The 26,528-nt window shown below is 42.3% G+C and overlaps 4 protein-coding genes across 8 annotated transcripts in view; 2 read left to right on the forward strand and 2 right to left on the reverse strand.

Moving 5' to 3' along the window:
• The window catches only part of banp (BTG3 associated nuclear protein), a 35,667-nt gene extending 32,302 nt beyond the window's left edge, over positions 1 to 3,365 (reverse strand). The window contains exons 1-6 of one of the 3 annotated variants that reach the window (XM_053426515.1): positions 3,239 to 3,365; positions 1,400 to 1,478; positions 1,009 to 1,118; positions 677 to 876; positions 355 to 444; positions 42 to 214 (exon numbers count right to left, since the gene is read on the reverse strand). In XM_053426515.1, the coding sequence (XP_053282490.1) occupies positions 42 to 214; positions 355 to 444; positions 677 to 876; positions 1,009 to 1,118; positions 1,400 to 1,469 (643 nt within the window). In that variant the 5' untranslated portion in view covers positions 1,470 to 1,478; positions 3,239 to 3,365. Of the gene's footprint in view, positions 1 to 41; positions 215 to 354; positions 445 to 676; positions 877 to 1,008; positions 1,119 to 1,399; positions 1,479 to 3,215 lie in introns of those variants that run through there. The other 2 variants (XM_053426516.1, XM_053426518.1) reach the window with 2 other exon arrangements.
• Positions 3,366 to 4,863: 1,498 nt separating this feature from the next.
• On the reverse strand, positions 4,864 to 12,152 carry LOC128444105 (titin-like). The gene is made up of 3 exons (XM_053426413.1): positions 12,132 to 12,152; positions 11,564 to 11,678; positions 4,864 to 11,141 (listed from the first exon to the last, which is right to left on the reverse strand). The coding sequence occupies exons 1-3, from the start codon at positions 12,150 to 12,152 to the stop codon at positions 4,864 to 4,866; spliced, it is 6,414 nt and encodes a 2,137-aa protein (XP_053282388.1).
• gdpgp1 (GDP-D-glucose phosphorylase 1) lies at positions 11,154 to 16,105 on the forward strand. Of its 3 annotated transcripts, none has more exons than XM_053426522.1 (2): positions 11,154 to 11,164; positions 14,783 to 16,105. In XM_053426522.1, exon 2 carries the CDS (start codon positions 14,794 to 14,796, stop codon positions 15,862 to 15,864), a length of 1,071 nt encoding a protein of 356 aa, XP_053282497.1. In that variant the 5' UTR covers positions 11,154 to 11,164; positions 14,783 to 14,793; the 3' UTR covers positions 15,865 to 16,105. The 3 variants fall into 3 exon arrangements, with proteins under 3 accessions (XP_053282497.1, XP_053282495.1, XP_053282496.1); XM_053426520.1 differs by lacking the exon at positions 11,154 to 11,164 and adding an exon at positions 13,833 to 13,973; XM_053426521.1 differs by lacking the exon at positions 11,154 to 11,164 and adding an exon at positions 13,834 to 13,973 and having other exon boundaries at positions 14,786 to 16,105.
• Positions 16,106 to 18,239: 2,134 nt separating this feature from the next.
• rhcgb (Rh family, C glycoprotein b) lies at positions 18,240 to 25,049 on the forward strand. The gene is made up of 11 exons (XM_053426519.1): positions 18,240 to 18,352; positions 19,839 to 20,031; positions 20,476 to 20,626; positions 20,886 to 21,033; positions 21,142 to 21,308; positions 21,512 to 21,649; positions 21,752 to 21,888; positions 22,010 to 22,134; positions 22,301 to 22,374; positions 23,426 to 23,502; positions 24,218 to 25,049. Exons 1-11 carry the CDS (start codon positions 18,259 to 18,261, stop codon positions 24,249 to 24,251), a joined length of 1,338 nt encoding a protein of 445 aa, XP_053282494.1. The 5' UTR covers positions 18,240 to 18,258; the 3' UTR covers positions 24,252 to 25,049.
• The last annotated feature ends 1,479 nt before the right edge of the window (positions 25,050 to 26,528 follow it).

Genomic DNA, 26,528 nt, shown 5'->3' on the forward strand with positions numbered 1-26,528 from the left:
TAGCGAGTGACTGTGTGATTTTCAATAGCTTAGATTCGTACCTTCTGAATTGAGCGTGATCAGTGTGACATTTTGGCCACTTTGCGCGTTGTTGGAATGGCCGCCATTGGAAACAGTGTCACTGGCCTCTGAACCACTCTCCTGCTCCTCCTGACTCTCATCAGGACCTGGCACCTTTACCAGAATCGTGTTATGCCGCCGCTTCGTCACAGTGCTGAGAAGAAAAACGCAAATATACAATCAATGGGTCAAACATAGATTAAAATCAAAGCTGTGGGCAACCTGTGTGAAGAAGTGAGGAAAAACTGTTTCACATATCCAACTAGACTAGAAATGTAAATGTGAGCCACTCACTTGCTGAGCAGATTCTCCAGCGGGGTGTCCTCTTGGCTAGAGCTCTTTGGATGCTCACTGCTCACGATCACATTTGTTTGTGGAACAACACTGAGTAAGGAGTTGAAAAGTCAATGATAGATTGCAGCATGAATTTTTGCTTTGCTGTTTAAACTAACCCTAAGCAATGTGGCTCTGCTGGTCTATGAGATCATAATACAGATTTGCAAAGATTACTAAAAGCTTTGTAAGAAAACGACACATACGTAAATTCTGATTCATCTCCGGTGGATTGCACTTTAGTGGTTTAAAAAGTGTTGGTGGGCAAACATTTGCAGCTTACCATCGCACTTTGTTCCAAGTTTGAGTGGCCCCCTGAGGTGACCCTGCAACCATAGAAACCTGGATAGGACTTTTGGGACAGGGCACCATGCTGTCCAGTTTGTGTCCAAGGGCTTTGCACGTGGCATCCAGAGCCTGTAACTTGGACTCGATTCCCTCCAGTCGCTGGCTGATTGATGTGGTGAATGAAAAAAACAGGTTCTTGAAAGACAGAGAATAAGATCTCAAATGTATAATTTATCCACAACATTTGCATTTCTTCCAATATATGTGAAAATATGAAGAAAAAAAAAATGTGTGCTTTACACAATGTCCATTATTCAAAGTTTGTACCTTGATAAAAGATAAGTCTTGGTTGTTGCTGTTGTTCTCTTGACTGGTGCTTAATTTCCTCTTTTTCCTCTGAGGCCTTTCTTCATCGTTTTCATGATTGTCCAGCAAGTCTGGCAAGAATCACGCAGAGACACAAACCTCAACACAAAACATGACAACTTATGATTTTTTCTTTTTCTATTTCACTATTGGATGTCGAGACAGTGGCTCTTATGTCCTTCTTCAATCTGAGGATATATTAAAAAGAATGTCTACAACCAAACCTACAGAATTTACAATACTGTTACAATTGTTGAGTAAATGTTTAATAGAACATCACTTGCCAGAAACGTAATCATACTGGGTGAAGAAGTGAAGACATGTCAACACCAATCCACAACGATTAGATTACCTGTTCGCTCCTCCTGGTTAAAGTCCTCCACTGTTATTTGCACAATGTCTTCCAAATCTTGCTCCGACATTGTTCACACCTGATATAGAATATAGAAAAAGTAGAACATCAAAAATTGTCTTTACTGACATGCTACTAAAAGGTAGAATAAAACACCTGGTTAGGGTTAGGGTTAACCCTAACCCTAACCCGTTGTTTACTGATGTCTCTTGCACTTTAAATGTTTACTTCTCACACAAATTAAGTTTTCTCAAATAACGTTTAAACCTGCATTTCCCTTTTGTTTGTATGCTTCGGGGATATTTCAGAAACTTCTTTCAGGACAATAAAAACCAAACAAATCCATTTGAATGCAACACTTTACTGGTCCTGAGTAATGTTTATATTGTTCTCAACGTTTTTAGTAGAGGTATAATATTGTCTGTACCCAACATATCCAGGAACTGCATACAGTGCAAATATAAATGTACTTTTCTGTGTGTCACTAATATCCCATTTGTTTAAATGTTTTACTGTTATAACTAAAAAAAGGCCATCTTCATAAGAGAAATTTATGATGTAAATCAATTTTGTTTTGATGATGCGATCAGTATTGTGTGCAAATGAAATGAAACTAAAAGGAGCAAAAACTAATTTCTATGCATCACTTCAGCTAAGTCCACTTTGTAGCTCCAACTACTGTGCATTCAACTCTACTAGTGGATTATTTGACTTTACTTTTGAATTAATTTGCTTCTTTAGACAGAAGTTTTATGGTGAGGGAAGAAATTTACAACTATTTTTAAATGGTCAGTTTTTTTACGGCTAATACTGGCTGATGCAAGGTCAGTCACCTTATGGAAATACAATGACAAAAACATAATATATTTATGTGACATCTTTTTATTGAATGCGTTTATGTCAGTGAGCAAATTAAATAGTGCAATATAAACTAAACGATGATCTGTGTGCAGGGATACATCTCCTGAGCTGATGGAGACGATACCAAAAACGAGGAGGGGGACTGTCACAGGGCGTTAAAGAGACAGAGGAGACAGTTGTCCTCACTCATCATGTGTCTGTCCTCTCCTGACTTCACCCCTCCGGTTCTATGCTTATGTGTGTTTGCATATTTCAATCCACCACACAGTGAACATGGATTATAGATAATAACTATAAGAACATGTCACTATATGAATGACAACAGCTGACTTCATACTAACAGGGTCGTGTGCATTTGGACTGACAGTGACAGCAACTAGCGTTAGCTCCGGTGCTAGCAGCGAAGCGCAGAGGGTTGCAGCTGTTGTGGGACAACAATGCTCCCCCTCGATGCTTCCACCGAAAACTAAGACTTTTACAAATATCCCACAGTGCTGGAGGAGTCGAGCTAGCCAGGCTAACTGCGTCTGTCCTGGGAATCCAATGCTAACGGTGCGGCTACGAAGCTAAATGGGCGGGGAGGGGGGGTTATCGGCGATATTAAGTGTGTAAAGACAAACTTAAGCAAACGACTGGCGCGAACATGGGTGTGGGGTGAGTTAAATGTCTCATCCCAGTCAGCTAGTCACGTTATAAGCACCGCGTAGCCGCCCAGGCCGGTGGGAAACCGACGAGCTAATGCTAGCTAGCGCTGCAGAGTGTGCACTTTGCAAGCTTCGCTTTGTAACGTTGAAGCTGGAGCTACGGACTAAGCTAGCGTGGTGATTAGCATGCTACCGGGGCCTAAAGGCCTCGGAGGTGTAAAGCAACGTTCCTAAACATTCAGGATAAATAGCGACTAAATCCTATTCTCGCTCGGCTGCTCCGCTGCCGATCCGCCACGCGACACACGTACCGTGTAAGATTGGGTTATATTACCGTGTGAATGATGAATTCTCGTGGTGTTTGTAGAGATTCCGATAACGGCGCCGTTCCTCGCGAGAGATGAGTCCTCCTCGCCTCCGCGTGTTCGTCGCTTGATTCAGTGGAACCAGGCCAGAGCGCCCATCTGCCACTGCGGGCGAGACCTCAGCAGGGCGCGGGTTCGAGTCCTGTCCGGCTCCGAGTGTTTGTGATGGTCCTTACAGATGTATAGGGATTATATCAGGGATTTAAAATCAGTACAGAAATATCATGTTCTCAGCCGGTAATTGAGTATTTATAAGTTTACTTACATATAATATAGTATTATATTGCATTGTATTATTTCATTAGTGTCAAGGTGAGCTGGTCCCAGCAGACACACTAGTACACACTATGTTTCTTAGCATACAATGTGAAGTTAAATTACATAAATGCAATTTTCCTGTGTGTAAATGGCCATAGACTGCCAGTTTAAATGGTGGTTGAAGTGAAACACCAGTTTTGTATGCTCTATAAAAATAGGCTCTTGATTAAGCCATAGTTCTTACCACACAAAACATTAACTTACGTTGGTATAATACAGAGAAAAGCACCAAATCAAAATAACAATATAATAATATCAATAATATATTAAAACCAAAAAGGGAACACACTTGCATTGTACAAACATGTTCTTCAAGTTTTTAGATTTTTTCAAATGCCCATTGAAAAGTTTCGCAAAAGTTGTGTTTATTTTAAACTGGGGGGTTGAAGTGTGGACGGAGCTGTTCAAATAATAAAAAGGCACCACGTCGACTAACAGTCCTCTAATGAAACCAAATTTAAATTCACTCTTGATCCAGATTTTAAATTGGATCTGTATCAAATTTCACACAATCATTGCAGTCTCCTACACACACCAGACTTTTTCCCCATTAAGATCAGTGACATATTACCTTAGAAATTAATTAATATGTTAAAAATACTAGTTTGAATCTGCTCCAAAATGTAAACCTCTCATGTAAACATTTCAACAAAATGTCATGGAAATTAGTCGAGTAGTTTTTTTGTAATCCTGCTAACAAACTAATAAACAAATGCATTAAAAAACATGTCAGAGATAATAAGTGTTCTAATCATCTTTATTTTCTCTTGTTGCAGCAGAAACCAACAGTATTGATTGCATTGGTTTTCTAATATTTGCAATTCAGCTAAGTCATTAATTCATACAAACATTAAAAATATAATTTTATACCTACAAAATAGCAGCTTATGATAATGTCTTAATTCAGAGAGCACTGTCTAAATAAAAAAACATATATTTAGCAGAAAGGACAAAAATAAATGTTTTAAAAATGAGATATAGTTAATGATCTTGAAATAGAGATCAGGAGATGGCAAGCTCAGCCCCAGGATAGAGACAAGCTAAGCTCCTGGATTTGTCTCCCAATCTGTTGTATCTGAAATAAACAATAATAAAAACAAAATTACATTTCATTCAGTAAGTAGAATCATGTTCAAAGAATTAGGAATAACGGCTTACCGTATATATCTACATATTATACACCTTACTGTACTTAAACAATATAATTCTATCTAAATTTTTTAAGTTTTTCAATTCCAATAAAAACAACAATTGTTATGATATGTGTTTAGTATTCCTAGATTGTACCTGTCATTTTCGTTCCCTCTTTGGTCTCAGCTGGGACACCAATCCCATGCTCATTTTCCCCAGTGATTCTGAAGAAGTAGATTCCACCCTCCTCTAGGTCAGACACCTTATAGGACAGTCGACAGCACTTATCTGTGAGTCTTGTCCACCCTTGTCTACTGATGTCCCGCATGTCCACAAGGTAGTTATTGACGGGAGCTCCCCCCTCATTCTCAGGGATGTCCCAGGTGACAGTGGCAGAGGTTTTGGTCACATCCTTGACTACTATATGAGTTGGTGGACCAGGGGAATCTAAAACCCTCACATTCAGGGCCAAAGAGGCCGATCCAGCAGCATTCTGCAGTTTGACTATGTACTTTCCAGAATCGTCACGTGTTGCCTGTTCCACTGTGACAGAGGTTAGGCTGTTGCTGTTGTTAATGAGTCCCCTGACTCTGAGATCGACATCTGCTTTGTCCCATGACACACTGGGGACAGGTTTTCCTGTGAAAGGGACAGTCAAAGTGAAAGAGCTGCCATCTCTTACAATTAGGGTCTTCCTCATCTCGTTGCTAATATCAAACCTTGGCTCCTCCTCTCTCTCGACAGCTATTTGAGGATCTGTTTCAGGACTTGGCTCACTGATACCGATCTTATTCAAGGATCTGACAATAAAAATATATTCTGTCCCTGATGTGAGTCCAGTTATCGTAAACTCAGTTTTATCTGTGTTATGAACACCAACAGTCCAGTCTTCTTCTGTTGATTTTCTGTATTCAACCTTATACCCTGTAACTGCTGCTCCACCATCAAACAAGGGCTTGTTCCATGAAAGACTGACTGAGGACCTGGATGAATCAACTATGATGGGCTTTGCAGGAGGAGAAGGTAGAAACTTTGGATCCTCTGCCAGGGTCAGTGGGCACGGGAGACTGGGTTCACTTATCCCTCCAGCGTTCTCAGCAAAGACTCTGAATTCATACTCACATCCCTCGTGCAGACCAGAGGCTTTGACTCGTAAGTCATATACTGGCTTTTTGTTGACCTTTACCCAGCGAACACCCTGCTTCTCTCTCCGCTCAATGATGTAACCACTGATGCGGCTACCACCATCAGAGTTTGGTCTCTTCCAGCAGATGGTCATAGACTCATTGGTTGCACTTGTGACCTCAACATCCATTGGGGCAGATGGGACATTAAAGGGATCCACGGCCTTGATGGGCTCACTTTCCAAAGTCTCACCCTCCCCATATTTGTTCACTGCCCTCACTCGAAAAAGGTATTCATTTCCTTTGAGCAGCTTGGTTATCTTGCAAGTGGTTGCCATCATGTCACCGTACACAAGAGTCCAGGCAACACGGCTGGTTTCACACTTCTCTACAATGTAGTGCATGATCTCAGCACCACCATTCTCATGAGGGGGTCCCCATGACAGGGTGCATTTCTCCGCCGAAAGTCCAGAAACCTCCAGAGGTCCAGCAGGGGGGCCGGGTCTGTCCAGAACCTTGCAAGCGATATCTTTAGATGTGGTACCTCCTGTATTCTGTAGGGTCAAAGAGTACTGTCCAGAGTCTTTCCTAACACTTTCTCGTATGAGAAGAGAGGTATGCGTCTTTGTTGCAGTAATCTCAATCCTTCCCTTGGTGCCAATATTTCTACCATTCTTCAGCCAAAACACTGTGGGGTTGGGGCGTCCGGAGATTTCAGCATCTATTCTTAGGAGGTCTCCTGCTTTGACAATCACCACCTGTCTCAGTTTTTCATCCAAGATAATTTTGGGTGGCTCTACATCATGCTGTACGGTAACAGGTCCTGTTGTTTCTGAGGGTGAACTGAAGAGATCAGCTGAATTCTTTGCAATCACACGGAAATCATATTGTTCACCCTCCGTGAGGCCAGTCACTTCCAGAAAGGTTTCCATCAAGTTGTTGAAGTTGCACTTCAGCCAACAACTGTCTGGCAGCTCTTTGCACTCAACAATGTAAGCAGTTATTTTTGCTCCGCCGTCATATTCTGGTTTATCCCATGAGAGGGAAACTGAGCTGTTGCTTATGTTGGTGACTGTGAGGTTGCGTGGGGGATCACACTGGTCTCGTGCTGCAACAGGATCAGATGTCTTACTGCAGGGTCCAACACCTGCCATATTCTCAGCACAGACCCGAAACTCATACACCAGCCCCTCCTCGACACTCGTTACCTTGAACTGTTTCTCACTCACCAGGCCTCTGTTTAACTTTGTCCACAGAATACTGCTGTGATCTTTGCATTCAATATGATACCCCATGATAGGGCTGCCACCATCACTATCTGGATTGTTCCAAGCAATGACCACTACAGACTTTGAGGCCTGCACAACATGGAGGTCAGCTGGTGGACCAGGGGGCTTGAAGGGATACTGGGCAACAACAGTTTCAGATTCAATAAACGGACTCTTGCCATAGCGATTCTCTGCAGCAACACAAAACAGATATTCAATACCCTGTGTCAGACGGGCAATTTTGATTGATGTTCTTGCAACTGTAGCTGACACAGTTTGCCATGTTGTGTTGCCTGTATCCCTCTTCTTAACAACATAGTTAGTGATTTCACATCCACCAGTATAATGTGGGGGCTGCCATGAAAAATACACAAAGTCAGCGCTCACCTCATCCACACTGAGGTCACTTGGTGGTCCAGGTCTTTCAAAAACATTAACCGAAATTTCAGCAGATGTGCTTCCGACAGAATTAGACAGAGTCACTTCATACACACCCACATCTATCTTGGTGGCATCCTTGATAATGATCTGAGATGACGTGTCAGATGTGTGTACATTTACTCTGCTCGTCTCTTTCAATGCGCTGCCATCTTTTTTCCAGGCTACTGTTGGGGCCGGCACACCCTTGAATGGAACATCAATCTTTAAATCATTGCCTGACTTCACACTGAATGTGTTGGACAGCATATTAATAATGGGCTCAGTGCTAGTATCCTTTACGGTAACAGGTGCCAACAGGGACTTGGGTTCACTCTTTCCCTTTTCATTTAAAGCACTCACTCTAAAGAAGTATTCCTTTCCTTTTGTCAGCCCATCAATTGTCACTTCCAGTGCTTTACTCTGTGAACATATTGTCCATGTGTCATCTCCCTCTCCTTGCATTTCTACAATATAACATGTGATTTTGCTTCCTCCGTCATTTTCAGGTTTCTCCCAAGAGAGGGTCACATTACTGCAAGTGACATCACTGATAGTGATTTTACCCGGAGGCAGAGGAGCCTCCGACGTTTTAACAGCCTCACTGGTCTCAACTGGTAGTCCAGCTCCAAATTCGTTCACAGCCAGGACACGGAAATAATAAAAGAAACCCTCCTGGAGATGGTCGATCTTGTACGAATTCCTAACACAGTTGCTGCAGACGCTTGCGAAGGCCTTTCTAGCTTCCTCTCGCTTCTCTACGATGTAGTGTGAAATCTTTGATCCTCCATCGATGAGAGGTGCCTCCCAGGAGATGGACACAGAGTCTCTCTTTACATCCTTCACCTCTAGGTTTGTGGGGGCACTGGGAGAGTCCAATACTCTGACGTTGATGAAGGCTGATTTAGAGCCACTGCAGTTCTCAACAGTCAGCACATACTTTCCTGAGTCTTTTCTGTTGACGTTCTCAATCAATAGCACTGTGAAGGAGCTTGTTACCTCAATTTGAGCACGCTCAGTGAGAGTTCCATCTTCCTTTGACCATTTAACCTCAGGCTCTGGCCTTCCTTTGATGGTGACACAGAGGCGTAAGGTGGAGCAGGCTCGAACGTTCACAATCTTCCTCAAAGTGGTGTCCAGCTCAATCTCAGGTGCTTCCAGTTTTTCAGCTGCCTTCACTGACCCAGGTAGATCCACATGCTCTCCAATTCCAGCGGCATTAATCGCTCTTATACGAAAATTATACTCTGCATTTTCTCTCAGTCTCTTCACGGTGTAGTTGGTTTCCTTTACATCTGTGCCTGGTGTGCTTTTAATCCACTCATCCTCTCCTGTTTCTTTCATTTCAACTACAAATCCACTGATGTCAGCCCCACCATCATAGATGGGCCTCGACCAGGTCAGAGACACAGTATGGCTGGAGTAGTCGGTCACTTTAGGGTTGGTTGGGGGACCAGGTGGGTAAGTAGCTTCACAGACTTTGATATACTCACTTGGCTCACTGGGTGGACCCACACCAGCTGCATTCTCTGCCAATACTCTGAACTGGTAGAAATGTCCCTCAGTGAGCCCTGTGCAGCGGAAACGGAAGTCGTTTAGTCTTCTCTTATTGCATTTAGTCCACCTGACACCCTCTTTGTCACATTTCTCCAAGATGTAGCCGTCAATCTCTGAGCCTCCATCGCTCTCTGGCCTTTCCCATGTTAGCGCGACAGAGTCACCAGTCACTGCGCTAACTGTAGGAGTAGATGGTGCACTGGGGGTTGTAAAAGGGTTTTGTGCGATGAACGGGTCTGATTCCAAAAATTCACCAACACCAAATTTGTTCACTGCAGCAATTCTGAATATATATTCTTTACCAGGCACCAGTTTTGTTACTTTGTAACTGACAGTTTCAACATGATCATCAACCCCTGTCCATGTAACACGACTGGTCTCCCTCTTTTCAATGATGTAGTGGGAAACACAGGCTCCGCCATCATTAAAAGGGAGGTTCCAGTGAAGATTACACTTGTCTGCACTGATAACTTTCACCCTCACAGATCCATCAGGGGGACCAGGTCTGTCGAGGACCTTCACATTAATTGGCAGTGATGTAGTTCCACCAATGTTTGTAAGGCTCAGTAAGAACTGGCCCCCGTCCTCTCGTGTGCAGTCCCTGACAGTAAGAGTTGTGTGAGTGAGGGTGTTCTTGACCTCCGTTCTCGGTGTAACTTTGTCGATTTCTTTTCTGTCTTTGAGCCACAGTACCCCAGGAAGGGGCTTCCCAAAGTAATCAGCCTCAATAACGAACGTCTCACCCGCCTGAATGACAGTAGTACTCTTGAACTTAGGATCAATGAATGCTGTGGGTGCTTCAATAACATCCTGAGCGATGATGGTCACAACTTCTGAAGGTGGGCTCCAAACACCGGCTCCATTCTTTGCAGTTACTCTGAACTCATAACTTTGGCCTCCTGTCAGACCTGTGACTGTGAACTGATTCTCAATAACGTTAGTGAAGTTGGCCTTCATCCATCTGCCATCTGGGAGGTCCTTCTTTTCAACAACATAGCCTGTGATGGTGCTTCCACCATCGTACTTGGGTTTTTCCCACTGAAGTGTGATGTTCTCTCTTGTGATGACAACGGCGTCAGGCTTGCCAGGTCGATCACAAGGGTCTCTCGCCACATAACAATCAGAAATCTTGCTCGATGGGCCGAGTCCAGCCACGTTCTCAGCAAAGACCCTGAATTCATACTCAATGCCCTCCTCCAGGCCGCTTGTTTTGAGGCGAGCATCAGTTATAACAAACTTGTTCAGCTTGGTCCATAAAATGCTGTTCTTCTCTTTGCGTTCAAGGTGATAGCCGATGATGGGACTGCCTCCATCTTTGGCTGGGGGCTGCCATTCAACAACCATGCTGTACTTTGTCACGGTGGACACAAAGGGGGTCCCAGGAGCATCGGGCACACTAAAGGGATATTGTGCAATTACGATAGGAGAGGTGATTGCCGTACTCTTTCCGTACCTATTTTCTGCAAACACTCTAAACTGGTATTCACTTCCTGTCTTCAGCTTGGTGACTTTGATAGTAGTTCTAACTGTGGTTGCTGACACGGTCTGCCAGTCTGTACTTGAAGTTCCACGTTTCTCCACGATGTAGTTGTCTAGCTGACACCCTCCGGTGTATTCAGGTGGCTCCCATGAGATGGTAGCGTAGTCAGAACTGACTTCATCAATCCTCACAGGCCCTTTGGGCGGATCGGGCTTTTCAAGAACTACCACACTGATTTCTCCTGTGAATTCTCCAGCGCTGTTGCTCGCTGTGACTGAGTAATGACCACAGTGCTCCCTGGTAGCATGTCTTATATGAAGAACTGCCAATGAGGATGTAGCTGAAACCTGGAGCCTTGATGTCTCTTTTACGGCATCACCATTTCTTCTCCATTCAATCTTGGGTGCTGGTTGTCCAAACACTGGGATTTCTACTTTCAAATCTTCACCATCCTTGACAGTGAATGTGTTCGAAGTTATCTGGAGTGATGGCTTGATTGCATTTTCCTTCTCTGCCACAGGACCAGGTGAGGCCTGAGGGTTGGGTTCTCTGTTCCTTGAAGACGTGTTAGACGAACCTGGTGTGAAGATCAGATAAATGGTAAATCATTGTTTTTAATAAGATATATGTGGGTATTGTTAAGTCAAATTAATCTATATGACTTTAAAGTTATTGAAATTGTGTTAAGACAATCTGTTAATTGAATCTAGACCAAAATGTTACCATATTAATTAACTTGTTATTAACATGTAATTGTTTATTCTGTAAAAAAAATAGTATTAGTAGGAAAATAAGAAGAAAGTTTTAAATATTGTTGTGACACATTAAAGCATGTTATAAAGCTACTGTACTACATGCAGTACTTCTAACTTTCTTATACACACTTGGTAACAATATCGTTAACACAATAATCCAAGATTTCAGCATGTTTTGATTGAGATTCAAAGTAAATCATGAATATACAAGGCTACAAAGTGAGAGGAGGATTGTGTGACATACCTCGGACAATGAGGGAGGAGGGTGACTGCGACGCTCCTGCTGCGTGCTCTGCATTAGTGTCTGGTGTCATATTTATATTTAGAACGTGGCGTTCATCCTCACTTTTCTTTCCCGTCTACAAAAGAGAAAAGATCAAAACTGTCACAAATAACAAGAACAAAGTGAAAGAGATGCATGCACACACAAACAAGGTGAAATGTTAAAATCCCACCTTATGTTTCTGTGTGGTGGTTTGTACTTTATGACCACATTATAAAAAATTTGCTCTACATAGTTCATCATAGTGGGATTTTTACAGATCTGACATTGATATTTTAAACAGGCGAGTAGGTGGGCTGTGTTACTGTGGTGAGTTTGATGGGTTGTAACAGCAACTCTTGATGGTGTTAAAAATAACTACAGGCATAACGGAGCAGACGACCATCTGCTTGGATAAAACTACAACTCTTCAAGCTCTAATATGGTAGGGGAGTAAGAAACACTAAACAAAACATTCATTCAGAGGGGCCCTCAGCTCTTTCTGTACTATTTCAACAATATATTTCCTACAAGCAACACAACCACTTACTTGATTGTTGTTTGATTCCATCCTTCCTCTCACTGGTCCGTAATGATGTGTGAGCAATGTGACGTGATCTCAAATCCAGCTGCTTCAGTTTGAATGCATCAACTGTGGTGAGCCCTGAAACTGTGTGGCAGACGTCCACAGCTTTCCCAGTCACTGCCTACTTTATCTGCAAAGGCATGCAGGGGCTAAAATAACCATGATGTCTGATTGGCCGGCTGCTCATGCTTTTAAAGTTAGCCTGTGACTGTCAGCCAAGACAAAACTGGAAAGTGGCTTAACAGTTCAGTATTGCTCACATATCATTCCATGTGACTTTAACATTTGTGTTTAATTGGGGGTGGGTGTGTTATGCTTGCACACATTACTTACTGTTGGCAAATTGTCATCCATTACAATAACAATAACAGTAATGGGTCAAGGCTACAGAGTAATCAACATGTAGACTACTTTTATAAATATTCAAGCATTTAATCTGCTGCCTGATAGAACTTTGGAAGAAGTTAGTTTGCAATAACAAACAATATATCACTGGAAACTGGTATTAAGTTGTTGTTTAATTGACTGCGGTGAAAACACCCACCCTGCTCGGGAGTGGATGGAGTTTGAGAAACATAAGAAAACCTGTCAACAACCCAACTACTGAGCGATCACATCACTGGGAAACCAGGGTCATCATTCAATATGAGTGTAGACTCATATTGAATGACGACCCTGGTCACAACCATATTGTGAAGGGGGAAATAATAAAGACCAAAAGATACTTTTATAGATGAGTTGAATCGTTGTTACAGACAAGGAGAGGATGCCACTTCATCATGGTTGTTAAACAGAGCTTCAAACAAACAAAATAACTTTTTATCACACTAAATAAATACATAATGACTGTTGTCGCTTTATTCTAATATGACTATAACAAAGAAAATGTTATAGTTGATAACCAGTTTCGTGGTGCAAAGCTAATGTTGGGTTAAGAGAAGCCAGATTTCAAAAAGATATCCTGGGCATGTTGAACTTCCTTTGCAGTACAAGCATCAGGACACAAGGGGGAGACAACTCCACATGAATTAGGCAACGTAGAGAACAGGAGCTGCTTCACCAACTACTGAGGTCCGTGCCTGATGGAGGCTGGCAGTAATGTTTGTATTAATGAAATATGAGTCATTGCAGTAGCCATGCCAGACCAAAGGGTGGTGGTCGCAATGTGTTCCTGCTCACGTGTGAGTGGAAGGCAACGGGAGGGCAGATATATCGTCAATCTACATACAGGTACCATTCAGCATCAAAGCAGAAATAGTCTAGTTCCAAGGAGGCCATGGTGAGAGGAGCAGAGGAGAGAAAGTCATTACCCATCTGAAAATTGGTCATACCGTATTAAATAGGAAAGCACCCAACTAGACTCTGTGAACAATGCAAAAATACGATAATTGTGTATTGATAGAGTGTAAAAAATACAACGAACAAATAAGGTAATTCATATCAGGGTTAAAGAATGAAAATCTAAATGTCACTTTAAAAACTAAGGAAAGATATCAAGGAATATACATACTCTTCTATTGATCTACTTAAGAGAAACATAACTAAAGAAAATATTACAATTTTTGTTTAGTTTACTTCCAATGTATTTATCCACACTCCAGTCCAGACGGTGTCGGTAATGCGACTATAAGCTGGTTTGCCAACACCCATAATCAACAGAAGAAGAAGAAGACAAAGCAGACGAAGAAGAAAAAGAACCGGTGCTAGGGAAGTAACATGTGAGCTGAGTCCTCTTCATGTTGTTGAAGCTTTTTAAAGCAACGTGTTCAACTCGCGTCTGTTTCAAGACGATGACAAAATCAAAAGGTCAGTTCACAGTTAAACGAGCTCGGGTTTGTGTCATGGCGTCTTCCACCTCCCAGGAGAAAACCTGGTTAGCTCGTGTCTCTGATTCTGATTCAGTCATGAATGGAACATAGTTTTCTTGATGTTTATTTTTGACAGCCTCGGAGATGATGGTTCTTTGACAGTTGTTCTTAAACGTGTTATCTTTATGACACATCCATTTAAGGCCTGTAATGTATATTTAGTTTTTATAAGTTTTAGTGATATTGAGGATGTTACAGACACGTGTCACCAGTGTGATATAAAATAATAATAAGATGTGGTAGCATATTCTGGTCGTTTCCACTGGACCAAAATGGTATTGACAGTAGCTATGTAGAAACATGGAAATATAAGTAAAAACACATGTACATTTCTTGATGTTTGGTTGTAAAGTGCAGCTGTCCTTATGTTTTTGTTGAAGGGTAAATTGACTATTAAATGAACTTTGTTAATTGTAGTGAAACATTTGCATAATGAATATTCCCTCATTTAGGAATTTTGCATTTGTTACCCAAACAAATGTAGGGCAGATTGTATCTACCTTTCAAATGTGAATGTTTTGTGGTTTTCTCGGTTATATTAAACATTTCTATTAATAGATCTCTGAAGAATATTTTGAATGTGTCTTCCTGGGCATGGGATAACTGGTGTTTTTTTAATGGGGCGCATTAATTTACATAATTCAAATAATCATAATTGTAAGCCCGCTGTCCACAAACGCTTTAATTGACCGTGTGTTTGATAATTTGCTAGAATGACCCTCAAATCTCCTTCCTGTGTCTCCCCAGCAGATTCAACCATGCCGCTCCAGTTTGTTTACACCGACCAGGACTTTGTCACCGATGTGCACCGAAGCAGTGAAAAGAGTCCGTCACCGACCGCCCAGTTTGACGCTGTTGTCCGAGCCGGCTGGAGCGACAGGATGGCGAGGGGACTTTTCCGCTACAATCTGGGTGATTTGCAAACTCGCATCATGCCGGGGTCACACGGCTACGTGGCACAGTTGAATATTCAAAGAGGAACAGAGAAAAGAAAGCCTCAGGAGATACTGAGCATTAAACAGGAGTTCAATGCCAAACAGTTTAACTTTAACAAAATCAATCCAGAGGAAGTTATATTTGAGATGATAAAGGACACGGAGGGAAGCTCAGCTATGCATCAGCAGAGCAGGATGGTCGTGCTGGTCAACGTCAGTCCACTGGAGTTTGGACATTGTCTCTTCGTTCCAGATCCGTCGTGCTGTTTACCGCAGGTTCTGACGAGATTCACCATCCAGGGCGGCATCGAATCTGTGCTCCTGAGCTCCGACACTGGCTTTCGTGTGGGTTTCAACAGTCTAGGAGGATTCGCTTCAGTAAACCATTTACACCTACATGGCTATTACATGGACCATGAGCTGAAGATAGAATCCATGCTGCTCCAGCCTTTGGTTCCCGACAAAGGTTTTTATCGCTTGTTGGACTTTCCTGCAGGTTTTGTGTTTTATGCTGAATCACAGGATGTGGAGAAAGTTGCCAGAGCAATTTGTGAAGTGACAAACTTTCTTGTAGATGGAAATATTGCCCACAACTTGTTTTTGACCAGAGGATGTCCTCCCTGTGATCGGATACGGGACAAAACAAATGTCTGTCTGAGAAAAGGTGTTCGTATCGCTGTGTGGCCACGAATGTCCTGCTTCGGTGCCAAAGAGGATTCTGCGTTCAATGTTGCCCTGTGTGAGCTGGCTGGACATTTACCGTTCAAGAACAAGAAGGACTATGAGCTCAGCACTGAGAAAGATGTGATGGATATCATTGAGCGGTATCTCCTGCCTGACAGGGAGTTTCACAGCTTGGAACAGCAGCTTCTTCGTCTTTTAACCGATTCTTAATGAGGGGAGGACTTGTGTGAGCTGCAAACAGCTGAAATGGATACTTTATACATTTCACAGTTTTAATTTTTTATATTTATTGTTTATCGATGTATTATTTATAAAGAATTGTAATCAGTGTGCTTTTCCTCTAAAGGATGTGTTTTAGTGAAACTTGTATTAAATACATTTGAAAACCAAAACCACTCTTTCTAAAAACATAAGCTTGTTATTACATTTTTTGTTTGCTTTTGCTCAGTTATGAATGTGAAAACAAGTCCTTTTTCACAACACACATTGAGTTTGGGAGGGGAGGGGGGGGTGTGAGTGTTTTTTTTCTCTGTATTATAGTCTGAATCTTTTTGCCATTTGAGAATATCTAAACAATAATATTGATAATATAGGATTTAGCTGTTTTGGGTCCAGGGTGGTGGCTCACTGCAACACTTTAACTGCTGATAAGGACACGTGACACTTTTACAACTACAACAAGTCAAAGTGACCACTGTGAAAGAGGCTGTTCATTGTTCACTATATATTCTCACTATATGTGTAACCTACCACCTCACCTCACTTTACTTTAGTGACGCCTCTTTCACCCTAATACTCATGCAATACAATTGTACATAGAATATACAAATACAGCACATACAATAGTCTTGCCTGACAGTGGTAGTCTGATCGAGCTGGATCAGTGGGACACGTTCTCCCTGAAGAGCACATCATCTGCCAGAATCACATCACCAGGGTGCCAAGCCAAGCAGTGAGATCAATGAGCAAGATGCGTGGCCACTCATTACAGAAATGGTGAGAACAGAACCAGTGCTTTGATCTATATGTTCAGCTGCTGATGTGCTCATTTGCCAATTTTCATTTGAGATAATGATTTAATGAGACATTTTACTTTAACAGCCAATGTGAATGGATCTGTTATGTCATTAAAACCTTTCATGGAATTGAAGAGGCATTTCTTTATGTAATGAACATTTAATGATTACATGTAAGTATAACGAACACATGCACAAACACACATTAATATATAATTATATGTCTATTTGATTTTAATTATGATTTTTGCACTTTACTTTCCTCTGAAAAAACATGCTTACGTCAGGATAACATGAATGTTATGTTTAAAAAAAAATCTCTGCTTTCACCTGTCATGTAGCCTGTGGGTGTTTCTTTGCACCAAGGTTTTCCGATGGTGTCGGCGATCAAAATGAATGTATTGCTGTTGTCACATTTCAATGGGACAGGTGAGTGAGTTTATTTAGCTGGATAGGAGTCACCCTCATGGCAGTGGTCCCATCATGCCTCAGGGCTGGTTGGAGCCAGTCACTGTCACCACCAGTGTGGCCCCTGCATGGATTGCTCAGTGGCTACAAATAGGATTCATGTTGCCACTGTTGAGTAAATACTGTGACAGTGATTACTCATCAAACTCGTGAAACATTACAGCTAAATTATACTCGCATATACTGAGCGTGTAAAATGTCTTCAGGTCAGTTTGTATGGATCCCCTGGAATCGTAACATTCTCCATTATTTACTGACACCTTTTATATGAATTGATTCAATAGAAATATTTTATCTGTAGAACTTATTCCATCATTTATCATTTCTCCATTCAAACATGCTTAACAAGAGGATTTCTGAAGTCATTCATTCGAATCCCTTCCAGCCCCCTCAAACTTTCCTTAGAGTGAGGAACCCAGAGTTTTACATGACATTTACTGACTCACAATTTCCTCAGGAGTTTCGAATGTATACCTTTACCTAATGCAGCTTTGATTTGGAGTAGATTTAAGACATTTGAGTTAAACATTTTTATTTTATTCATAATGAATAAAGGACCACAGAAGGACCACGCTTATTGCCAGTTAGATACTGTAGTTACTTAAAGCGCAACTTAGCTTAGCTTAGCATAAATACTGGACAAACCACAAAAATGCTAAAACCTTGTACTTCCAAATTGAAATCTTCGGCTTCTATGCGTGCATTTTAATTTCTTGTCAGCTCGTTTTGGAAACGTCATCACCCACTAGCTCACTGAGAATTTTTGCAGAAATTTTACGTATTTACCGTTTCCTTCAAGCCCCCTGGTTACATGTATGGAAAACGAGGGCTCACTCGTTTTCCAGCTATTTGCAGATTGTAATACAATTTGTTTCTACTTGAGTTCCCAATCAGCGTCACTATCAGATTAAGCCGACCTTACATGTTATTCCTATATTTGCTGACAAGGATCTGACACAGACAGGCCCACGTTTCCCCCCTGGGGTCAGACTCCCTCAGGCGCCCTCTCTAGTTCAACTATAGCTGACATGCCTTACACTCTGTCTTGAATTATAATGTATTTTGAAATATATAGATAAGTAATTGTGTTATTTTGATCATAGACATACAGCCTATATATATGTACATGTATATAAACATGCATGCATCCTCCTGTGACTCTAAAAGAAGAAAAAGAGACAAGGACCTGGTGCCTCTTATCTCTAAACACTCAGGTACTTACACAATAACTGCTTCTTTTTTTTTGGTGATAGAAAATAAAACTAATGTATATTTAAAAAAAAAGATATATCTTTATACTGTGTCCTTCTAAGGCCCTTAAAATATGCTATTTCCATTTAATAACTTATCAAAACAAGAAGCTATTTCTCAAAAGCAAGGCTATGTATGTGTGTCTGTATACATCTTCATCCTTGTGAGTCCAAGGGTGTGGTGTTGGCGGTGTCATTGTCAGACTAATCATGAAGCCATGACCGATATGGCGTTGGATGTCAGACTATGAAAGTGCATCCAGACCGATACATTGGAGCCTTTTGTTGTTGCCGATGCTACAACCTGTGATACACATGCATTCACCACAGTGGGTGCTCTGTGTCAAGGTCTTCAATTCAGGCCTCCCTATTGTGTTTCACAGGACGATGGGAAGCTATTGTGTTCCCTCAGTCACTGTGTTATGCTGTAAATGACCCTGTCTGGTTCACGCTGGTGCAGGTTATAGAAGATATTACAAGCTCAGATCAGCCACAGAGATTTGTACCTTTTTATAACTGTTTAAATATCTTGATATAGTTTAATGTCATCTCAAAATATCAGCAGCCAATCATCTGGAAAGTTGATATACAGCTAGGCTGTAGTGTCCTTGAATCATCTTCACATGAGTTCCTCTTCTAATGTGATGTGCCCTCACGTCTCTGCTGTGGTGACATGTTGTCAAAGCAAACTGTCTGTTACTACTACTTGCATATGAAGTCTTTTATAATCATGCAATGTTACTTATGTACTGTTATTATATTTGCAATATTTCTAAGATAGTAGCTTGTATAACCCTGGTCGCCATTAAGGATTTATTTCCATATATTTAAAAATAAATTCCAATATATTCTAAAGAGGTACAGTCAGACATTTTTTATCATAAGACTTATCAACATATAATAGAGGAGTCATCATAGTGTAATGGAGTATTATCCATGGACACTGTTTGGAAGTCTTACTCCCCAGTGAACTTCATTTCCCAAATCTTAACTTAATTTATTTAAATTCGATGATCTATTCCCTCTGATCTGATCAGATGTCAAAATAGGGAGATGAGAGGGACGTGGACCAGGATGAGACAGAGGAAGAGGAGGATGTGAAGGGGGAGAAAGGAACTAGCCATCCATACACACATAAAACAGAATCCGATAAGGGTCCTGATTAACATCGCTGTCAAGTCCTTTTTCTTAGGAGGGCATTCAAGTACTTTTCACCCTTCCTACCTCACACCTCATGGAGTGATCATGGCAATAAAGCTCCACAGACTCAGATCAGACTGCCTCTCAAAGAAATCCCCTCCAAATCCTTCTTTTATCCATTGATTTAAGATCCTGCACTTTGTTCTGCAAAAGTTTGATTCATTTTCACTTTTGTCAGCAAAACACTGTAACCTTAAACGTTCCTTGTCACTTGTCTCATCCTCTTCACCATCTTCCCTCTTTGTTCCAGGTTTCCAGGATGTCCACGTCATGATCTTTGTAGGATTTGGCTTCTTGATGACGTTTCTCAAGAAGTACAGCTTCGGCGCCGTGGGTTTCAACTTCCTCATCGCTGCCTTCGGCCTCCAGTGGGCCCTGCTCATGCAAGGCTGGTTCCACTCTCTGGACTACAGTGATGGAAAGATCAAAATCGGAGTTGAAAAGTAAGTTTTACTCTCAGCAAGTTCAGAGATTCCCTTTCTTTTATTCCACCTGCATCGTTTCCACTGGTGAGGTGGAGAAACCAGTATGACCAACATGATCCCACGAGGATGTTTCCAGGAACGTACAATTTCAGTGTTTGTGATCTGGGTTGGCTGGAGAGTAAACAGAAACTCAAGGTGATGAGAAGTGATGATACTGTTGAAGTGATGCAAAGTTGCTGTGTGTCAACAGAAAAAGTGTTTCTGAGTTTCTGTGACGGAAAGAGAGAATCGGGTTCCTCAGAATAACACAATTGATCTTCAGTAGTTTCACACTGATTTGTGTCACTGCTCTTGTTAGAACCAAAATAAAAACGTCTTATATCATATCTTATATTTTCTTATCTTATATTTGGCCAGTGCAGATTACATATGATGTCCATCTGTCCCCCCCCCCCCCCTCAGTCTGATCAATGCGGACTTCTGTGTGGCTGGCTGCTTGATTGCGTATGGAGCCGTGCTGGGTAAAGTCAGTCCAGTGCAGCTGATGGTCATGACTCTGTTTGGCATCACCTTGTTTGCTGTGGAGGAATACATCATCCTGGACCTCATACACGTAAGTGGACACACTCATCACTGGATGTTACTAGGAGGAGGTTGTTATGTTTTCTCCCCCCATATGTCTGTTTGTTGGTTAATTGGTTTGGATGTAAGACTTTGCAAAAGCGACTGGATGGAAAACCACAAGAATTGGAGGAAGGATAAATAGAATCTGAAAATACGCTCCAGGAATCCCACCTGATGATTAACCAGCTACTAACACATGAATTTAACAACTGGTGCTACAACTAATGAGGATGATTTCTGTCTGGAAGGCCAGAGATGCTGGAGGCTCCATGGTGATCCACACATTCGGGGGCTATTATGGCCTGTCCATCTCGTGGATGCTCTATCGGCCAAACCTGGACCGGAGCAACCGGCTGCAGGGCTCCGTCTACCACTCGGACGTCTTTGCAATGATCGGTGAGTTTGATGTGCAGCTTTTCACCTTTTATCCTCCTTCTGTGTTTGTGGTTTGCGAGGCCCTTTGATCCCCATGTCCCTGCCGCTGACTTCGTGCCCTCTGCCCAGGCACCCTCTTCCTGTGGATGTTCTGGCCCAGCTTCAACTCCGCCGTCACAGACCACGGGGACGGGCAGCACCGAGCGTTCATCAACACCTACCTGGCTCTGGCCTCGACCGTGCTCACGACCGTGGCCATCTCCAGCCTCTTTCAGAAGCATGGCAAACTGGACATGGTAACGACGGGCCTGTGGTAACAACGTGGTTATGATGATACGAGGAGAATGTGTGTTTGTTAAGTAGGTGACACAGGACCTGTTGACATAGAGCAGATGGTTAAATACTCAGAAATGAGATGTATGTCTTGTTCACCACCTGAACAAACTTAAACTTCTCATTTTTAAGTATGTTCCATTTTCTTTCCTCACCGATTCCTCAGGTTCACATCCAGAACTCGACTCTTGCTGGAGGCGTTGCAGTGGGAACAGCAGCAGAGTTCATGCTGATGCCCTACGGATCTCTGATCGTAGGATTCTTCTGCGGCATCATCTCCACCCTGGGATACATCTACCTCACGGTGTGGCATCTCTCTTCAGCCTTTGATCGCTGCTTTTACTACTCTGCATTTTCTATAATTTGAGCAAAACTAAGCTAATCCCTGATGATTCATGTTTCTCAGCCCTTCATGGAGAAGTACCTAAAGATCCAGGACACATGTGGCATCCATAACCTCCACGCCATGCCGGGAGTCATAGGTGGAATCGTGGGAGCCATTACAGCGGCGGCGGCGACCGAGTCAGTATATGGCGCTGAAGGGTGAGTGGTCCCTGCTGGCAAATAGGAAACCAGCAGCCACAGTGGCTGTGATCTCGTGGCCAAATAGAACCTGTCACTTCTGTAGAACAACACTGTGATTTCCCTCATCTCTGTATTAAAGGCTTGCTAACACCTTCGACTTTGAGGGAGCTTTTGAAGACACAAAACCCACTCGACAGGGTGGTCTCCAAGCCGCGGGCCTCTGCGTGGCTATCTGCTTCGGGATAGGCGGAGGCATCATCGTCGGTAAGGAGCAACCTCTAAAACCACCTGGAGTTTCACTGCATGACTGAAACTATGCAATTTGTACATGTCAATGATGTGTTGATAATATGACGAAACTGAGTTTGAACAAGAGGAGTGTGTAAACATGCAGCGTTGACAGGCCGTGTGTGTTGTTCTGTTTTTACAGGTTGTATCTTGAGACTACCGATTTGGGGAGATCCTGCAGATGAGCACTGTTTTGATGATCAGGCCTACTGGGAGGTGAGGGATGCTTCTTTACAATCATTAAAGACGTGTCTGCGAAACATTCAATATTAAATCAGTCTTTCAGTCATTCATCCAACTGAAAATGAGTGTGTAAGAACAAAACAGACAAATGTCACTTTCATATCCATGTAGAATCAGAGATACATGAATTCAAAGATTTGTTTTCACGTGTTTTTTCCTTTTGAGTTTTGAATGTGATGATTCACAGCAGGACTTGGTCCTGATTGGCTCCTCATAATGAATAGTTACTGAAATAATTCTGCTTAGCTCAGCTCACAGCAGATAAACTGAAAAGCCTCCAATAAGAAGGTTTGAATTAGAGCTGCCATCGCTGATTGGTCGGCACCAGCTCAGTTAAAGTTCCGTTGAAATGCTATTTGCTAAATGGTGCCACAATGCTTCACTCTGATTGGTCAGCACTGGATTGTCTTATTGAAATCTGATTTTCAATTCATATTTTTATTGAGCAATTTAAAAATGTACAAACGATATTAAACTTAGATCAAAATTCTGTATAATAAATAAGGGGTATGTGCGGCTGCAAGGTAAATGAAAGGAGGCAACAAAACAGACATTAAACTACAATATTGTAAGACATAAAAAAGAAATACATCCTCAATAGAATTAATCAATATTAAAAATAAAGTGAAAGGGCTTGTTTTCAAGCAAGTCCATTTTTCAGTTTATTTGACCTGAGCAGAATAATTTCTCTGATATCAAACAATGAAGAGCCAATCGGGATCAAGTCCTGCTCTGATGCATCTCACTGAATATTCATAAAAGGTGAAATAAATTATTCTAAATTTGTTCAGCCGAATTCCAGCAGTGTATATTTAACATTTCTCATATTCTTCATGAAAATTGTTTGGTCTTCCTTTCCCTGAAGTTGTTTTCATTATGTCCATTACTGATGGTGTGTCACTCTAACACCCCTACTCACAAAGAAACGCTTAATCTTCCATTTCCTGACATTAGTGCACAGGAACCACACATTGTCTTGTTGATTGATCATGTGGTGATCGTTTCGTCTTGAATCCCTTCACAGCTTCCTGATGAGGAGGAGGAGGAGAGCATCCCACCCGTCCTGCAGTACAACAACCACCACACGCACAACAAAGATATGTAAGTGCTCAGCTTCTCTGAAGACCGCATCCCTCACAGGGACTCGTGCTGTTCTCATGCTAAACCACTCCGATGCAGGCAGTCGCTGTGTCCTCATGGTGGCAGCACATCACAGTTTTCAGAGACAACGTGAGACTTCATTGTGATTCCTGCCCTTTGTTGGCAGTATCTGGTCATAGTGTTGAATACAGTATGAACACACAGTGAGGATGTGGGTGCACACACAAGGCACCTCTGACACACACACACACACACACACACTGGGGCCTGCTGCAGTCCCCGTCACTGAGCGTGGGCTGGATCATGGGAACCTGACGCGGACCCTGTGCTTCTTGTTGATGGGGGTTTCTCACAGCACAGTTCTGCACGTGCAGCTCGTCAAAGTGACCTTGAAGTTGCGCACGAGTCAGAAGAAAACATGGATTTCATAAGATGTTATATCGTAGTTTATAGTGTTAAATTAAGTCCCATCTAGAAGGATGTCATATTGAGCCGGGAGCACAGTAACATGTATAAACCAAATCTCAATGAATAAAATACAGGCTCCATTCAAAGGGTCTTTGAATGGAGCCATATAAGAAAAATAAACCTTGATGCCAAATTCTACCTATTTAAGGAATATTTGATTTAATTAAATGTTTTAAATGAATATTGTGAGCTTCAACTTTTGTGTGAAGTTTCATTGTTCTCTAACTTTTTGTTTTTATTTTTCCAGAGCGGTGTCAAATTTCAACATGGAGCAGAACTGACGTTAGGCCTCGATCAGGATGGAGCTCATGAACCGTTTCTTTTTCTTCTTCTTTTTTCTCCTGGTTAACAGAAATATTTATTGAATACAATTATTTCTCAACAATTTAAAGCACTTCTTTCTCATGCAATCAATATGACTATAGAGGTTCTTTTTTTGATCTTTTCTATTCTCCACCAGATACAGATTTTCAGTTTGAATCCATAAATTATTCAATAAAATTGTGGTGTTAAATGTGCTTTACTTATTTCAACTTCGACGTCAGGTTAATTCACTAAAAGAGATATTTACTGCTGCATTTTTATCTTGATCCTCACAAAACGACGAGGCTCAGATCTGGACTGAACCAACTTGAACGTGACTTGTGACTGTGGCTCCTCTAAAGTGCTGGTGAGATGAGTGTTTGAGACCGTGTTGCATTTCCTTTGCTTCAGATCCATTTGAGTTGCACTTTAAGGATTTCACGTCTCAGTTTGTCACGATTGAAATTGCTTGTACAGACTGGATGTGAAATCAGAAGCCAACACACAGACAGGCGAGTTTGAAACTGTACATATAAATTCAATTTGTCAAGAATTGATACTTCTACAGGCATTAATAGACAATTGTACGTATACATTTTATCGTCCTATATAAAATATATAAAATGTTTATGTACTACTTATGAATACATAAATCCTTTTGTCAAACTCTTTATATTTATACATTTAGATGCAGTGGAATATTTATCTCATGTTGTTTTGAAATGTGAAGTCAGTGATGTAAGTTTGAATCAATAAAGTATTGTTGATTTGCATAATACATGTGGTGCCTATTTTATTTAAATAATTTAAATAAGTCCTGAAGAGGAAGTGTGTTTCGCTCATTCGAGAGCCCTCAGGCATCTCCTCTCCGCTGGGGTCAGACGGGGGGTAAAGGTCACACCGTTATTGCTCTCTCGGGACACTGTGGTGACCAAAAACAAACCGGAGATCAGCCTTGTGAACACGACCTCAGGTCAAAAGACGGCTAAAGAGCCGGGTCCCTAACTGGGCTGCACACTTACGCTGGAGTCAATTGTTTTAACATAGATTCATTGAGAGAATTTCCCTGGATTCACGCCGGATATTGGTGTTATTTTTGCATGAAGATGAGTGCAAATGTGAAGGCGTTTAAAAACAATCCTATACATGGAACAGGACGCCATGTTTGTTCTGTAAGTACTGAGGATAATTTCCCCCGATCGGGTTATTCCTCTCGCCTCTGTCCATCATTTTCTCTCTCATGACGGCTGTAATTGCCATGTGCTCCGTGTCCTGCCCACCTGGCTGCAGCGTTTCCCTGGCCGGACGGAGGCGGCAGCAGCAGCAGCAGCAGCAGCTCACGGCGGGAGTGTGGATGATTCCCACACATGAGTAGCAGCGAGGAATCCAGCCTCCTCGCTAACAAAGGCAGGCTTAGTGCTGTTTTCTTTTGTCATCAGTAACGTGTTTGAGTAAAGAAGGTAATGGTGCCACAAGTGCTCCAATTAAACGAGATGCAGCCCTGCTGGGAAAAAGCCCCCCCCCTGCCCTCGATACCCCCCCAACACATATACACACACACACACACACACACACACACACACACACACACACACACACACTCACACAAACCGGGCCTCTTCCCATCCTACCCCCATGCAGTTCCCACCCCAACACCACTCATGTTTATTCATCAGCCACTTAAAGGGCAAATGCAGAGGCCTGTTAAAACTAACTCAGACTTATTCTAAATGATACCGAGTCTTTACCCTCTGAGGTGGAGGGAGCCCGGGCGCCATGGCATCATGGCAGCCACGTCTGAGGAGGTTCGCCCTTGCTCCGGACACGAGCTGACCACGGCTGTGACTTCCACAAGGGAAGGAACGGCGCAGGGACGGCGGGGGAGGAGGAGGGAAAGCGAGAGGCCGCAGAGAAAGTGAGATGGGGAAATTTAAAAAAAAAAAAACTTGAGGAGGCAAGGGGGCATGAAAAGGGGGAGGGACAGGCGGAGAATGAGGCCTCACTTCCATTGCTGATGACTGACTGCCTGCCATAGGGGCTCAATCATGATGTTTGATTGACAGGCCGAGGGACGGAGAGGGTGGGAAAGCGGGCGCAGGAAGGCAGCTCAGAATGGGAGCCGTACAAAACACACTCCCATACAGGGGGGCCACAGAGACACTCATTAATGATAAAGCACATACCAGGAAAAAGCATGTTTTCTCTGCACGCCAGCGATGTTGTTTGTTGTTCGAGATTAGTTTGTAATCTTCTAT

The sequence above is a fragment of the Pleuronectes platessa genome, chromosome 7 (genome assembly GCF_947347685.1).
Source record: "Pleuronectes platessa chromosome 7, fPlePla1.1, whole genome shotgun sequence".
NCBI classification, from domain to species: Eukaryota; Metazoa; Chordata; class Actinopteri; order Pleuronectiformes; family Pleuronectidae; genus Pleuronectes; species Pleuronectes platessa.

Excerpts from the sequence above, each read along its gene's own strand:
- LOC128444105 (XM_053426413.1), bottom strand. The coding sequence starts at position 12,152 with ATGGAATCAAACAACAATCAA. Across the intron at positions 11,679-12,131 it reads TGGAATCAAACAACAATCAA|ACGGGAAAGAAAAGTGAGGA; the intron begins GTAAGTGGTTGT and ends TCTCTTTTGTAG. Across the intron at positions 11,142-11,563 it reads CTCCTCCCTCATTGTCCGAG|GTTCGTCTAACACGTCTTCA; the intron begins GTATGTCACACA and ends TCTTCACACCAG.
- gdpgp1 (XM_053426520.1), top strand. The coding sequence starts at position 13,904 with ATGTTGTTGAAGCTTTTTAAAGCAACGTGTTCAACTCGCGTCTGTTTC. Across the intron at positions 13,974-14,782 it reads GACGATGACAAAATCAAAAG|CAGATTCAACCATGCCGCTC; the intron begins GTCAGTTCACAG and ends GTGTCTCCCCAG.
- rhcgb (XM_053426519.1), top strand. The coding sequence starts at position 18,259 with ATGTACATGTATATAAACATGCATGCATCCTCCTGTGACTCTAAAAGA. Across the intron at positions 20,032-20,475 it reads ATCAAAATCGGAGTTGAAAA|TCTGATCAATGCGGACTTCT; the intron begins GTAAGTTTTACT and ends CCCCCCCCTCAG. Across the intron at positions 21,889-22,009 it reads TCAGTATATGGCGCTGAAGG|GCTTGCTAACACCTTCGACT; the intron begins GTGAGTGGTCCC and ends TCTGTATTAAAG.